Consider the following 14,842-nt stretch of genomic DNA (forward strand, 5'->3'; position numbering starts at 1 on the left):
TGTATCACACTATGTATTATTCCTCATTCCTTGTAGATATATGATGGTAAAGACAACACAGCCCATATGCTGGGAGCCTTCACAGGTTCAGCAATGCTGGGCCTGACTCTTATCAGCACATCCAACCATCTGTGGCTGGAGTTTTACTCAGACGCTGAGGCCACCGGAGAAGGATTCAAACTCGTCTACTCTAGTAAGATATCAACACAGCACTTCAAAACACACAACGCAGCTCATGTGAGCTAGCACTGGTTTTATCTCTTTAATTAAAGATGTGTAATGAAATCATTATCTAGCTAACTTCTCAGGTGAGGCTCGGTGGTAGTCTTGCAGTTAATGTTAGTGTTGTGTGTTAGTGTTTGTGGCACTTTTATGAAAGCAGTGAGTAAGAACTCATCATCATCTGTGGTTTGGATTAGTGGCTGATGTTTTGATGCTGCATTTCACAAAAGTCTGAAAAGGTGCTATATAAGATCAGTTTATGCTTATAATGTCTCAGTTAATGCAGTTACATGGACACAAGTGTACCAGAGAAGGACATTGGTGTACAGTATTACTGCTACAAGTTGTCATTTCTCATAAGTTGCTCAAAAGCTCATGGTTGCACAATTACACTTGACTATATGGTATACAGCTAGAAAGGAAATGATTTAATCACTCTGTCTGCTGTCACCCAAATGAGGATGGGATTCCTTTTGTGTTTGGTTCCTCTCAAGGTTTCTTCCTCATGTCATCTTGGGGAGTTTTTCCTTGCCACCCTTGCCTCTGGCGTACTAATTCAGGATAAATATAAATCAAAATTTTAAACGGTAAAATTTTTATTGTGAAGTTTTATATTTTTGTAAAGCTGCTTTGCAACAATGTCCATTGTAACAAGTGCTATACAAATCAAATTGAATTCAATTGAATTATTTCACATATGAGTATGCTGTTATAAGTTATCACTGAAAATAAATCTTCAGATTTATGAGCAATTGACATGTGAATCTGGAATAATTAATAGTTATGAGCAACTGACATATGAATCTGGAATAATTAACAGTCATTACAGTGTTATGTTATTGTTATGAACTCTCTGATATTGTTTGACACCCTGGAAGCTCCACCCCCTTTCTCAGCCAGATCCTAGTAATCTCTTGTGAGTTTTCACCTGGAAGATAAAAAATACCAAACAAATTAGATAAGATAAGATAAGATAAGATAAGATAAGATAAGATAAGATAAGATAAGATAAGATAAGATAACCATTTATTCATCCCACAGTGGGGAATTTTGCATAGTTAGCAGCAAAGGGATAGCAGCTAAAGAAAAAGATAAAGAATAAATAATATCAAGGCAAGGTGACTTTATTACAGACAGACTTTAAAAGACTTAACATAAAAGATTAAACGAAAAGAAAGATTAAAGATAAAACCATCTATATAAAAAAACACAAAGTATACAAAGTATAGAAAAAAATAAAAAATATGCAATGAAAAATATACATAAATGTTACAAGGTATATAAATATGCAATAATAATTGTAATAATAACAATAAAAAGGTGTACAATGAAGCGCCATCCGTATTTACAAAGAAATTTGTCTTCTTGGACAATCAGACATGTAATTCCCATGTAAGTAAAAACTGTAGTGTTTGGATATACAGGGTTTTTTTTCTGTAACCACTTAGCACCTGGGATGGAAAACCTGCTGCTCATCTATTGTAAATTTTATGTAAATCTTAACTAAAACAGACAAGTAGCAGCTTTTGCCCCAAGCACCTGGTGGAAGTTACAGAAATCCTTGGACTTGTGCACACTCCAGTTTCTACCTTAAACAAGTGATTTGTGAAGCAACTGCATCAAAAATATACTCCACCCCCCTGCAGCGCTGCTCATTATTCCTCTTCTGGAAATATAACATGAAAAGGTATACAAAAAGTTTCATACAAATATATATATATATATACTGTAGAGAAACATGTCGGCGTGGAAAGGAAAAGAAAGCCGTAACTCTCTTCAACTGTCTCTACTGAGGTGGTATTGATGAGCATTTGACCTTTATTGAAGAACAACATGTAATGTAACGAATACAAAAGCCCAGAGTGGGAAGTCACAGAAAAGAAGGGGACACTTGAAACACATAAAGCTTTTGCTAGCTAAGAGGGATTATGAATGAGTGGACCGTGAGAATAAACTTCCCTCTTCACTGACCTTGTCTTCGCCTTTTCAAAGGCAGCTGAGCAAGTATCCAGTTCACACTTCGCTAATACTATTGTGTCCATGGAATTCAGTGGGGTTTTAGTTGCAGCGAGGGAGAATGCATTAACCTGCTGGTGGGCTATCTCGTTTAAAATCAACTAAATCCCTGTCTGTCTGCAATTCCATTCCACCTGCAGGATTAGCCATTTGAGTGCATAATAAAGGTCAGATAGAGCCATGAGAAGGTGAAGCCGCTGCAGTTCGACCAGACGCTGTAATTTAGCCACCGAATGAAGACAGGGGAGTGAATGAAAATGAATTAAAATGGCTTCGTTTATGTAGTCAGGTCTTTTGTGCTACTAGGAAAGTACTGTTAGACAATGGCCTGTAATCAACTTGTAATCAAGCCTGCTGGGCACAATGTGGTTATTTGGACTGCTTTTCCTCATTGCTCCAAGCACAGAGCTGTCACAGTACATATGCGGCATAATTTTCAAATAAAGAAAGGCTATCTAAGTCCTTAGATGCAGTTAGGGTTCATTATCATGTCGAGTCAGTTAACTGATATCTGGATCGCTTCTTGTTATATGATGCAGCAGTTGCTTGTCACAGAGCAGCAATTTTTTGCCTTAAAAAAAACACAAAACTCAGTAATTAGTAAATAAGAACTGTTAAGCAGAATTGTGTTATTATTTGGTTTACCAAGCAAGCAGCACAAATGCCCGGGCTTTGACTTTTTTTGTGTGTGTCTTTTGTGCAGTGAGAGTGTGATAAGAGTAATGATTATGGAAGTTAATAGGAAGTGTTGCACAGCAAGTGGGCCTACACTGTTCTAGATGCTGCAGCTCCATTAACCAAGCACTTAATCTTAATTGTTCTGCCTGCTTAGTGAGCGATTGGCTCTGCCCGCACAACACAGTGAGATCTTAACACAAATTGTCTTCTATAATGATTACACTAATGACAGACCTCTTGAGCTCTGACGTCACACAGAGTGCAAATAACGTGCTACCAGATTTCATTGATCATTATAACATCAGCTGAACGAAGGCAGATTGTAAATGTTGTAGATGCTGATCTGGAATATATTATACCTTTTGGTGTAATTAGAATAACTTCCGATTTTAACCTTGTCCTGCTGTGTTGTGAGAAAGAATTATATTACAATTATATTATCGTTTGTATTACATGTGAGTGAGAGGAAAATAAATACCTGAAGAGGAAAATATCCTTTTTATACTGAACTACAGAGCCTAGGCTAGAAATATTTAGTTCGTTCTATTATGTGCACTATACTACACTTGGAAAAATAGTTCTTAGGGTTGAATTTTAATCTGTAACGCTCAAACCATCAAACATTTATTTATTAAAGTTTGTCTCATTGCTCAAAGTCATCTCTTTTGATTATACTGTAATACAAACGTAGAATTCATTTAAAATACACCTTTTATCTCATCACCATTGTACACAATATGTACATCCTAACCATTATTGCTGGAAACTGAGCATCATGTGTTTGGGAATCCCTACTGGTACCATTTTTTTTTTTTTTTTTAATTAACCAGTCCATTCATTTTCTCTTGTGTCCCTCAAAAATGCAAAATGAAAATCTGACATCTTAATCAGTTCTTGATGTAATATGTATGAAACATTCTGGAGGAAGAGTGTTCGTCTATAAAATACACCAGTGTGTATATGTATTTTTATGTACAGAACTAACTTTCCTCTGCTGGATACACCCACATCAACGGCTGCTGTCGCTCATTTCACTGGAACTCAGCAACTCTGAATGAAAATAAACGGTCTATGGGCGCTTTGTTGCAGCTAGTCACGAACGAGCTTTAGTCATAGTGGTTAAACATTCAAATATAGAGTTGATCGTTTCAGTAGTAACTACAGATATCTGAGTACACAGTAAATAAGTGTTTACTCTGCCTTCCACTTAAATAAATCTGCTTTGTTATTTCAGCTGTAGAGTATGTTAATAGGTGACATGTCCGCTACAGCATTCACGGTCCTGTGATATATTTTTAGCTTGACGTGGGTCGACTGTTGTCCCCATAGTAGCATAGCTGTGGAACAGAAGAGGTCTACTTAAGTGTACTACTCATTAAAAAATGAAAGACAGGGTGACATCTTTAAAAATGATTTTGTGACTTGGTGTTGTTACCTGAAATGAAAATGTCATTTAAAGTGGTATAGTCTCTGGGCCATTACAACTATATAAAATATTTACCGCCCTTCAGGTGCCATTGTACTAATGTGGCACGTAGCAGGTCTGTATGAGTGTCAATTACAATAAGACCAGAACTGGATTTTCCATTTTGAACTCATTTATCTATAAATTTGACTGTCTTTTTCAATAAGTGCCCCCAAGTATAGTGATCTGTATGTGTTTCAGGCTTTGAGCTGTCACATTGTGAGGATCCTGGCGTGCCCCAGTTTGGCTTCAAGGTAAATGACCAGGGCCACTTCTCTGGCAGCACCATCACCTACAAGTGTGACCCGGGCTACACACTGCATGGCAGCAGCATACTCAAGTGCATGACAGGGGAGAGACGTGCCTGGGACAACCCTCTGCCATCATGCATAGGTAAGATGGAGCCACACAGAACTAAAGCATTAAAAACAATTTCAATCCATTCTACCTCTCAGTCACTTAAATCACATCCCAACCGGAAAAAAAAGTGTCCACAGGTAAGCTGCAAATGAAAGTAAAGTGAAATGAACTTGATGTCACATAAAAGTCATCTCACATCATTAGCGATTGTGTGAATATAAAAATGACCAGCATTTATGGAATTAAGGAACCTTGACATGTTGAACCCTTCCAAATGTTGACACTCAGTGAATTCAACATCGGAGCTAATCTTAGAACCCCAAGTGAGCTATGCAGACACATAAGGGTTGAGACAAGGTTGTGCACAGTTATTCATGCACATTTTGATGGATGGTAATTAGACAGTATTGGCCTCTGAAGAGCCAAACATTAGAATGTCTACAGACCCAAGATCAGATGTGCTTAGTTTTACATTCTAAAGAAAAATGAATCGCACACCTCCCATCCAAATCTCTACCTCTAGGTCATGAGAGCACACAGACTCTTGTCTGGCTGACTCTGTCGTAACTTTCTGTTTAAATAAGACACACCCAGGGGTAATGTTTGTTCTTCCTTGCGTATAAATGATGGACAGTGTTCCTACCTTGAAGTTTGCAGACTAATATTTTTCAGACAGATCTACCAGCATTAATAATGGATGCTCAATAATGTGAGGGCTGTTTTATTTTCAGCATGACGGCTTATCATTATTCTCCCCATTACTCTTCTTTTTTATTGCAGATAAAATATTTAATCTTCTTTTTTTTTCCAACCCCACCGAGTGGTCTGAGGTGTGGATGACGCAATGAGTGTAGGTCTGAATCATGTTCTCTTTCTCAAGAGAAATGATATGGAAAGAAAGAAATATTGCATGTCGGGCAATTAAGAAGTGAGATTGTAGAAGGTCTGTGGTTTAGTCAGCATTGATGCTCTTAAACAGCTCAGACCTGCCATGCTGTGATAATTGAGTTGGGTAAACATGGGATTGTCTGGGCTTCAAACCACCACTTTATTGCCTAATTTTCTGATGCCACTGAGTGGCCAGTCAGTGCAGTTGGAGTGCTGCAGATGTATGATTTAGCAGCTGCCATGATAAGCCATAAGTGTGACTCGGTTTTGGTTTGGAGGAGGCTCCTCTAGCGCACTTGTCTAAAAAACACTCTAATGTTCAGATTAATCAAGTCCCGTTCTGAACCCTGTTATTCAGGCTTCATTGAACTGTGTGTCCATTGTTTGTCATGTAGATGGCTTATGCAAATGAGGCCTGTTGAAAGAAAATGCTGATGTGGGCTCCATTAGTAAACGATGCCCACCTCCACAAAGGCTCCAGACTAGAAATGTGCACTGTGAGCACGAGACAGAGTGCAAGGAGTCAACAAATGAAGTTTGTTATTAACTACTGAACTGCTTTTGAGAGTAAAAGATAAATTTAAATCAAGGTGGGTGTGTTGCTCATCTGCCGATGCTGATGTGTAGAACAGGAAGCTCTGTATCTTTCCGGCATGAGCTGCCCAGTGGCATACTGTGGAAAAAAGGAAACGGGGGAGGAAAAGGCAGTCAGTGGCCTACAGTGTGAACTGAAGTCTGCAGGTCCTTTCAAGAGCGTCTGATAGATGATTCACGCAGCTTTAGGATTCTGCAACTTGTCTTTTATTTCCCTCCTCTGAACTTCTCTTTTCTTTTTCTTCTTCTTCCTCTAGCTGAATGCGGAGGACGTTTTAAAGGCGAGTCATCAGGCCGTATCCTGTCCCCTGGTTATCCGTTCCCTTACGACAACAACCTGCGCTGCACTTGGGTCATCGAGGTCGATTCAGGCAACATCGTCAGGTGCCACTCAGCATTTCCTCACACGTGTTCAGAATCGCTCCACCACTCCAACACCTCCGAAATCAATACCTTACAACCCCCCAGTAGATTCTTACCTGTATATATGTAGCTGTTGTCTGAAACCAGGGCTCTTTAACTATTTATGTGCTACTTACACAGCAACGATGAACATCAATATCTCATCTATATGGAGACAAGCAGACGTCGAGGGAGTTGATGCCTGCCTCGCAAATCTCAACTGGCTCAAGTCATTATGTCTAAAATGCCATGTATAGATTTAGCTATTACAGCTGCATGAGGTTTAAAGCACAGCAACCTTGAAAGCAAGATAATTTGTCTTCTCATGGCAGCAAAAGCCTTTCTGAAATCAGATATTTATTCATTACTTTTTCATCTATCCTCACAATCTCATGCAGACTGATTTGCAGAATTATTGTTAAGAGCCATAGCACAGGCACTGCAGTAGTATCGCACAATTATTGCACTCGGGAGCTCTGATGTTAGTGATGAAATAATGTGAGAGTGCTTCGTTTGGGTCTGGTCAGTGTTTTGATTTTATGTGCTAAAAGTGCTGTGCGGTTGCATCTTTTTCACACACTGTAGGCATGTGTATTTCGTGAAATGAAAGATGCACCAAAGCAACAGAAATTCTACATTTCTACAAATTTGTAACCTGTAAATAAAATCCTGCTGGATTATTTCACATTAATGTTTCCCAGTATTCTAAAGTAACACAGGAACATGCCAGTTCTGTTAGGTGTTGATTCATTTTCTATAACAGCAGCTCTGACAGTAGAATTGACAAATGGCAATTGTAGCACATTTATATTAATGCATTCCTTCTAATACATATCGTTTCCATGGTTTATTTACCGGCATTTGTGCGTCGGACATGCTACACAATCATCTTCTAATGAAAACAGATTAAGGAAACTTGTAAATTACAAAAATTGTATTAAAAAAATTCATATGAGGAAGTTTTCTGTAATCATTTATTTAACATTTTTGAAAGGAGTCTCTAGTGTCAGTGCTTTGTAACATTCAGTCAGGCTTTAGCACAGAGGAATTTGAACTTTCTGGTTTCTCAGTAATGTGGTAAGCTGTATTTTATCTGTCTTATTAACTTCAAGAGACATTAAAAAATAGAGACTGGTGAGGGAATGACTGTGTATAGCGCTCATTCCCTCACCAGTGATAGCCATGTAACCAAGTGATTAAAAAGAACAATAAGTCATTCATCAAAAAAAAAAATTGGCAATAAAATTTAATCATTGTCAAATTGCTGTTGTATAATTGAATAAAACATGTTGGGACAGGCTGTTATTGGGAAATAATCCATTTTTGGGGTTAGTCGCAAGCTCTGTTTTTTGCATCAGGCTATATCACATCATCCCCATACCAGCAGCATGTAACATTTTGTTCTGTATTTCAATTGTGTACCAGTAACTACAAGGTAAACTTTTCAGATTTGTCCCGTACTATCAACAAAAGCTGGAAAATAATCTCAAATGTGTTCCCCTATTTAAACAAAACCTAATGTTTTAAATCTAAGGTTGTATAATTATGACGTTTATCAGAAAGATAAACAGAAAGTTTTCTGTTCAAGTGTGAGAACTAATTGCTGTTTTTTTTTTTTTCTCACTCTCTGACAGTCTGCAGTTTCTGGCTTTTGATACGGAGGCTTCCCACGACATCCTCAAGGTGTGGGACGGCCCACCGGAGAATGAGATGTCACTGAGGGAATTAAGTGGCTCACTTCTACCAGAAGGCATCCACAGCACCCTCAACATGGTGACCATCCAGTTTGAGACAGACTTCTATATCAGCAAGTCTGGCTTTGCTATTGAATTTTCCAGTAAGTCCTATCCCTTCAATAGTTTTGCAGGTGAATGTTTTTGATTGACAGGTTTAATAAAGCAGGTCCGGGTTAGGTTTTAATTCCTCTGTACTGACATATTCTTAACAGGCTTCATCTCCTTAAAGTGGCAGATGTGATTAGTGTTTCCATGCCCTAACTGACACTTTTAGTTTCTGCTGGTGTCTGTTGGTTTGCATTGATTGACAGTTCATAATGCCCCCATTTTAGCGCAGTCAGCTGACTCGGTGTTAATTGGCTATGCTTGTGATTGGCAGGCTCAGTGGCCACGGCCTGTAGGGATCCAGGAGTGCCTATGAATGGCACTCGCAATGGAGATGGACGAGAGCCTGGGGATACTGTGACTTTTCAGTGTGACCCAGGATATGAGCTGCAGGGTGAGATGAAGATCACGTGCATACAGGTGGAGAACCGCTACTACTGGCAACCCAGCCCACCCATCTGTATAGGTAAGTGATTATAGCAGGTACTGTTCACATGTGTGTGTTTTTTTTCTTCAGATAATAACATATCTGATAGATGCATATTTATATACTCATATGCTCACTTACGCAGTTATCCAATCAGCCAATCATGTGGCAGCAGTGCAGGGCATGAAATCATGCAGATACAGCTCAAGAGCTTCAGTTAATCTTCACATCAAACTTCAGAATAGAGGGAAATGTGATGTCCGTGACTGGCTGGTGCCTGAAGGGTTGGTTTGAGTACATCACATATGGCTGATCTCCTGAGAGTTTCTCACACACACACACACAACAGTCGGTATCTACATATATGAGGTACAGGTGTTCCTATTAAAGTGGACAGTTATTGTACTTTCAATTCCTTCAGCTGAAAATTACGCCTACTTCTAAGGTCTGCAAAGCCGTAGTATCCTCCAGCATGGGAATTAGCATTTTTTATCGAAAGGTTCTCGAGAGTTCTGAAAGTCAAGAAGCACTTGAGCGAAGTGTTATTCAGGCATCTGTCATCATCCTGCCAATGCAAGATTGTGCTAAAATTAATGAATATCAAATTATGAGATTTGGATTGCTTCCTACGTATCAAAATACTTCAGTGGCGAGCAGAAAAATGTGGATGAGCTGCATTTTGTCACTTCTTTTCATGTGCTTTCAGCTAATTATCCTTCTCAATATATCTCTCTCTTTCTATCATTGTCTGCCCACACATCCATTTCTCTCTCTCTCTCTCTCTCTCTCTCACTCTCCATAGGTTTTGAGAGTTGTATGGGTTTAGTATAACAAGACAGATTTCGTTTTCATGTTCTACACTTCCACCCACTTCTCTTAAGTAGTGCACCTGGGCTGTACAGCTGGTCCAGCTGTGTGTATTAATGAACAAGGATCTTTGTGTATTATATATACCCATGTTAATTCCCTTTCCTGTGTGTTTTCACAGCTCCATGTGGTGGGAATTTGACTGACTCTTCCGGCTTTATACTATCTCCCAACTATCCTCACCCATACCCCCACAGCAAAGACTGCGACTGGCTCATAGTCGTTAACTCCGACTACGTTCTTTCACTGGCATTCATTAGGTAAAGACCCAATCTACAAATTTCCGCATTTTCTACTATTAATAACATTAATTTTTTTTATGTATATTGTCATTCATTTTGTTTCTTACTGGTTTTCATATTGATAAAGGGTTGGTAAACATGCCAACTCTTAGATCTTACACATGAGCATGGGTCGATGGGTAATTTTCAAATGTCCATCCAGAAGAACAAGCCTTTATTTGTCACCTGGACATTACAACACAGTGAAATTTTTTTTTATATCCCAGTTTGTCAGGAAGCTGAGATCATAGCACAGAGTCAGGCATGATATATCACACCTGGAGCAGAGAGGCTTAAGTGCCTTGCTCAAGGGCCTAACAGTAGCAGCTTGGAAGTTTTGGTGCTTGAACCTCCAACCTTTTGATCAATAAGCCAGAGTTTTAACCAGTGAGCCACCACTGTGCAACTCTAACCCCCACTAACTAGACTAATATGTGCATCCTCCAATATACAATACAGATACAACATCACAGGTTAGCTGAACACATTCAAAGAAAAGAGATAACTATCCCCTTCCATATACCTGAGCTCACAGACTCCCACAGCCAGCTAGTGTCAATCATAGTGATTGAAATTGGCGAAACTAATGCTATCTAGAGAGCACAGCCAGAAATGCTCTCCTGGACTTGTGTCAGCTTTGGGAATCGAATTCACTGTCACCTGATGACACCTCCTCACCTCCTTACTTTCTAACACTTATACATCTTCTTGTGCTTCTGCTCCTCACCAGGACTAGCCTTTACTTACCCTGCGTTACCGTTAAGAAGTAGCAGATTTTGTGTTGCTTGCGGCTGTGTACTGACCACTATTGTTCTCACGGGTGGATGTGCACTGTCCAGCTTTTTTTTTCTTTTTTGTTTTAAAGAAATGACAATCACCAAACTGTATACAGTCTACTGAGTAATTCATACATATCATTTGCACGGTTCTACTATTTGCACTTCTGGTAGATGCTAAAAATCTATCTATCTATCTATCTATCTATCTATCTATCTATCTATCTATCTATCTATCTATCTATCTATCTATCTATCTATCTATCTATCTATCTGTCTGTCTAATATCACTGTTACTTTTGTTTAAAATGATTTAGATATTATTATAAGGTTTTAATAATACATCTGTCCCTTTCTGAACACTAAACATTATTAAATTAGAGCTAAATACTGGTAGAATTTAAAGTGAATGTGAAGAATTGGTAGAAAAATGGGTGACTCAAGCTGTAGGCTTAGTACAAGAAACATACTGAAAGCAATAATTTGCATTTGTCACCTCATAGCTAATTTGCATAAAATTTCTATTCAAATGTAGCTTATTGTATTTCCAATGTATTACTTGTTGCTCTGTGTTCAACACGGATGAATGTAGAAAATGAATGGTTGCCTGTTGCTTTGTGACTGGCTCATATGATTGCAGGGTTAGACAACACTTCACTATATTCTTTTACTAGTGTATAGCTTGTCAGGATATGCAGTCATCCATTGTCCACAGCCTATTTTTAGACCTTTTTTCCTTATCAGAGAAATTACCACACTGCACTACACTGCCACCTACCAGTGAACAAACACACTGTAGGGATGGATTTCTTTATTAATAACAAAAAAGATCTACACGATCAGTTGTTTGGTTTTTGATACAATTAGTAACCTGTTACTTTTCCTCATCCGGCAAAGTGTGGAGTAATTATGTAATGCTGTAATTATTATGTAATTATGTTATGTAAGTGTGTGTGTGTGTGTGTGTGTGTGTTGTGGGTCAGAATTAAAATGCATTTCATGTCCAAGGCAGATAATGAACCCTGCTGGAATCCTTTGCTCATTTTGTGAGTAATGACCCCAAACATTTTCCCCCTCCTTGATTTATGTACTCATGATGTATGTGCTTCCAGGCTAAATAGCTCTGCTAATAGTGTCTATACCTTTACATAGTGAAATTTTAGAATTGTATTGTAGATAGTGATGATGAAAGTTGAAGCTGGAGTCATGGTCCCCTGTGTTAATGCTAAAAGCAAAGCTAATCACCTTTTTTTTTCTTTTTATGAAACTGCATTACATAGAAAATCTGTCTGAGGTTGGCGGAAAATAGAGGAAAGATTTTCGGTCTTATTTGGATTATTATCCCAGAATAAAAGCTCTCTTGACAAAACTGTGAGTCTCTTTAAAATCCCATATGAATATGTGTGGAGCACCACGCTGATTTAATCCAGATGCTGTCTCTGTGTTGTTTGTAGCTTCTGTTAAATACTGTAGTCATATTCATGCTACAAACTAGACAATAAAAAACACCATACCCCTCTAGGTAGCACAAATGCCTGGGTTTGGCATGAAATGTGCGCTAGTCTTGTTTCACATTAAAATTCTGTCCTCTAGCAGTACATAATCACACTGGAGTTTGGCCAGTAGAGCAGCATTTCAGATATATTTCTAATGAATGGATCTCAATCAATTCCTTCTCAGGCATTTTCATTACACAGTTCATTACTGGCATAATTCTCCTTAAAATGCGTCACCAGTGAGAGCAGGAAATGAACAGCACCCAAATGAGAATAACCTCAGACATTAGCAACACTACAAACCTGCCATCGCTCTTTACCATTAGTATTATCTGTGTTACTGCCCAATCCAATTACCACAAAGCTAATTGTTTGCCGATTGACAGCTCCAGAGGCTAGGCAGTGGTGGGGGGAGAAAAAAAACTTCCATCACATCTGGTTATTAAAAATTAATGACATTTTTAATGTACTGAAAAGAAATTGGCCTAAATTCCCTTGTTTGGGTTTCTGTTATCTCACAGTGAGCCGTGAGCGATAGATTTTAAGGCGGTGGAGTGTGTCGAGTACACTTAGTGTTCTCTCCTAGCATAATAGAGACAAAACAAGAGTAAATCTAATGCAGTCACAATCCATCTCATGCAAATGATTCTGCTGACAGAGGACACCTCGGCATCAAACCCTTCTGAAGATAAAAATGTTTATCTCTGTCTTTAAGACCCAAGAGTACGGCAAAGCTTTAGAGATTATCTATTGTGGTTGAAAGTTGTTTTTTTCCCCCTCTCTAGCTCATTGAGGGTGGCTGGGAATGCACTGCTCGCAGGTACCCCCTGGGTATTTATAGATTCCATGTCAGCAGCAGCACATCACCTACAGAGGCTGTTAGAACATGAACAGAGGTCCAGGTCTGATGTAGCTAAAATTCAGATAGAAAAGACTTCTAAGGGAGCTACACCCTGCCTATGTGACCAACACCATCAAAAATTCTTCAAAGTCAGCCCATGTATGTCTTATGACAAAAAAATCAATGTGCTTTCTTCGGATGAATTACAGATGTCTAATTTTTTGAGAAATCTTCCAACACTCTTGTAGTCCTGCTCTGAAAGGCTGTCTCAGGTCGCATGCTGAGTCCGTGGGCTCAGGTACCTCATGTGGTCCTTTGATCACACCGAGTGGTTATTAAAAACTGCTCTTTGATCTCCCTTCGTCTCTTCTTATCTCCTCTCCAGCTTCAGCATTGAGCCCAACTATGACTTCTTGTACATATATGATGGGATGGACAGCAACAGCCCTCTAATCGGCAGCTTCCAGGACAGCAAGCTTCCTGAACGGATCGAGAGCAGCTCCAATGCCATGCACCTGGCCTTTCGTAGTGACGGTTCTGTCAGCTACGCTGGCTTTCACTTGGAGTACAAAGGTATGCTGCTGGAAGTTTCTGACATTTACTAGTGCTGGGACTTAATTCACCAAGGCTTTGATTGGTCAGGATGGAGAGGATGGGGGTTGTCTCAGATTTCGTCACGTTATAAATGATAAGTGAAATAGAATTGACCTTAGTGCCGGATCTCCATTATTGTTGGAGTAGGTCTTTGCGAATCCAAAGCAATTTTTTGGCTATAATTTTTTTTTTATTATTATATTCACTAATGAGTTCTTATTTTTTATTAGACTGAATTAAAAAGTTATATGGTTGTAATAAGTAGCTAAAATATTATTGATCTCTGCCTTGGAAATTCCATGGGTTTATGGAATTTATATAATAGTTTAAGGTTACAAAAAGTTCAAACCCCTGGTTTAGAGAGATATTTGAAGAAAAAAAATGATAATTCCAAGCTTGGTTGAGTGAAACAATATTCACTATCATGATCATGGATTTCCTGTGCTTATTAAGATAAGCTAAAACAAACTTTTCACTTTTTTTATTCGTATTAATCCCTTTTTTTAAATAATGAAGGTCTTACATGAAGGCGCCATGATAGTAAGAATAACAGCAATAATACGGTAGTAAATAAAGTAATCTAAATATAACCCTGAAAGTGTCAGTATGATACCTATCCAGATTGAAGAGTGAATGAGCAAAATGATATATACAGTATAATGCAAAATTCTATTCGTATATCTGTTTCCCTCTGTCATGAAGCCAAGCTCAGGGAGTCATGCTTCGACCCAGGCAACGTGATGAACAGCACGAGGTTGGGCAGTGACTACAAACTGGGCTCCACAGTGACGTTCTACTGTGAAGCAGGCTACGTGCTTCAGGGCTACTCCACCCTCACATGCATCATGGGAGATGATGGCAGGCCTGGTTGGAATCGGGCCTTGCCCAGCTGTCAGGGTATTTTGCAACTTTCCCAGTGACTGCAGAGAACATTCTAGACCAGGGTGTTGCCAACTGCTGGATGGCGATCCAGATATGGATCTAATATTTAAAAAAAATACAGTAGCAGAGCTATTAAATGTTTGAAAATCCCCTAGTTCAGAAATTTAAGTTTTTGACTTAAGCCTCTGCTGCTGTTTTTCCATTCACATGAA

General features: G+C 38.9%; 1 protein-coding gene across 5 annotated transcripts in view; it reads left to right on the forward strand.

Annotated features, from left to right (window-relative positions):
* csmd3b (CUB and Sushi multiple domains 3b) overlaps window positions 1–14,842 on the forward strand; it is a 414,649-nt gene that overhangs the window by 292,984 nt on the left and 106,823 nt on the right. For all 5 annotated transcript variants that reach the window (XM_058378182.1, XM_058378183.1, XM_058378184.1 and 2 more), the window contains 8 exons: window positions 37–193; window positions 4,583–4,774; window positions 6,481–6,607; window positions 8,260–8,462; window positions 8,741–8,932; window positions 9,882–10,020; window positions 13,540–13,727; window positions 14,451–14,645. In XM_058378182.1, the coding sequence (XP_058234165.1) occupies window positions 37–193; window positions 4,583–4,774; window positions 6,481–6,607; window positions 8,260–8,462; window positions 8,741–8,932; window positions 9,882–10,020; window positions 13,540–13,727; window positions 14,451–14,645 (1,393 nt within the window). The remainder of the gene's footprint in view (window positions 1–36; window positions 194–4,582; window positions 4,775–6,480; window positions 6,608–8,259; window positions 8,463–8,740; window positions 8,933–9,881; window positions 10,021–13,539; window positions 13,728–14,450; window positions 14,646–14,842) is intronic.

The sequence above is a fragment of the Hemibagrus wyckioides genome, linkage group LG24 (genome assembly GCF_019097595.1).
Source record: "Hemibagrus wyckioides isolate EC202008001 linkage group LG24, SWU_Hwy_1.0, whole genome shotgun sequence".
Classification (NCBI taxonomy): domain Eukaryota; kingdom Metazoa; phylum Chordata; class Actinopteri; order Siluriformes; family Bagridae; genus Hemibagrus; species Hemibagrus wyckioides.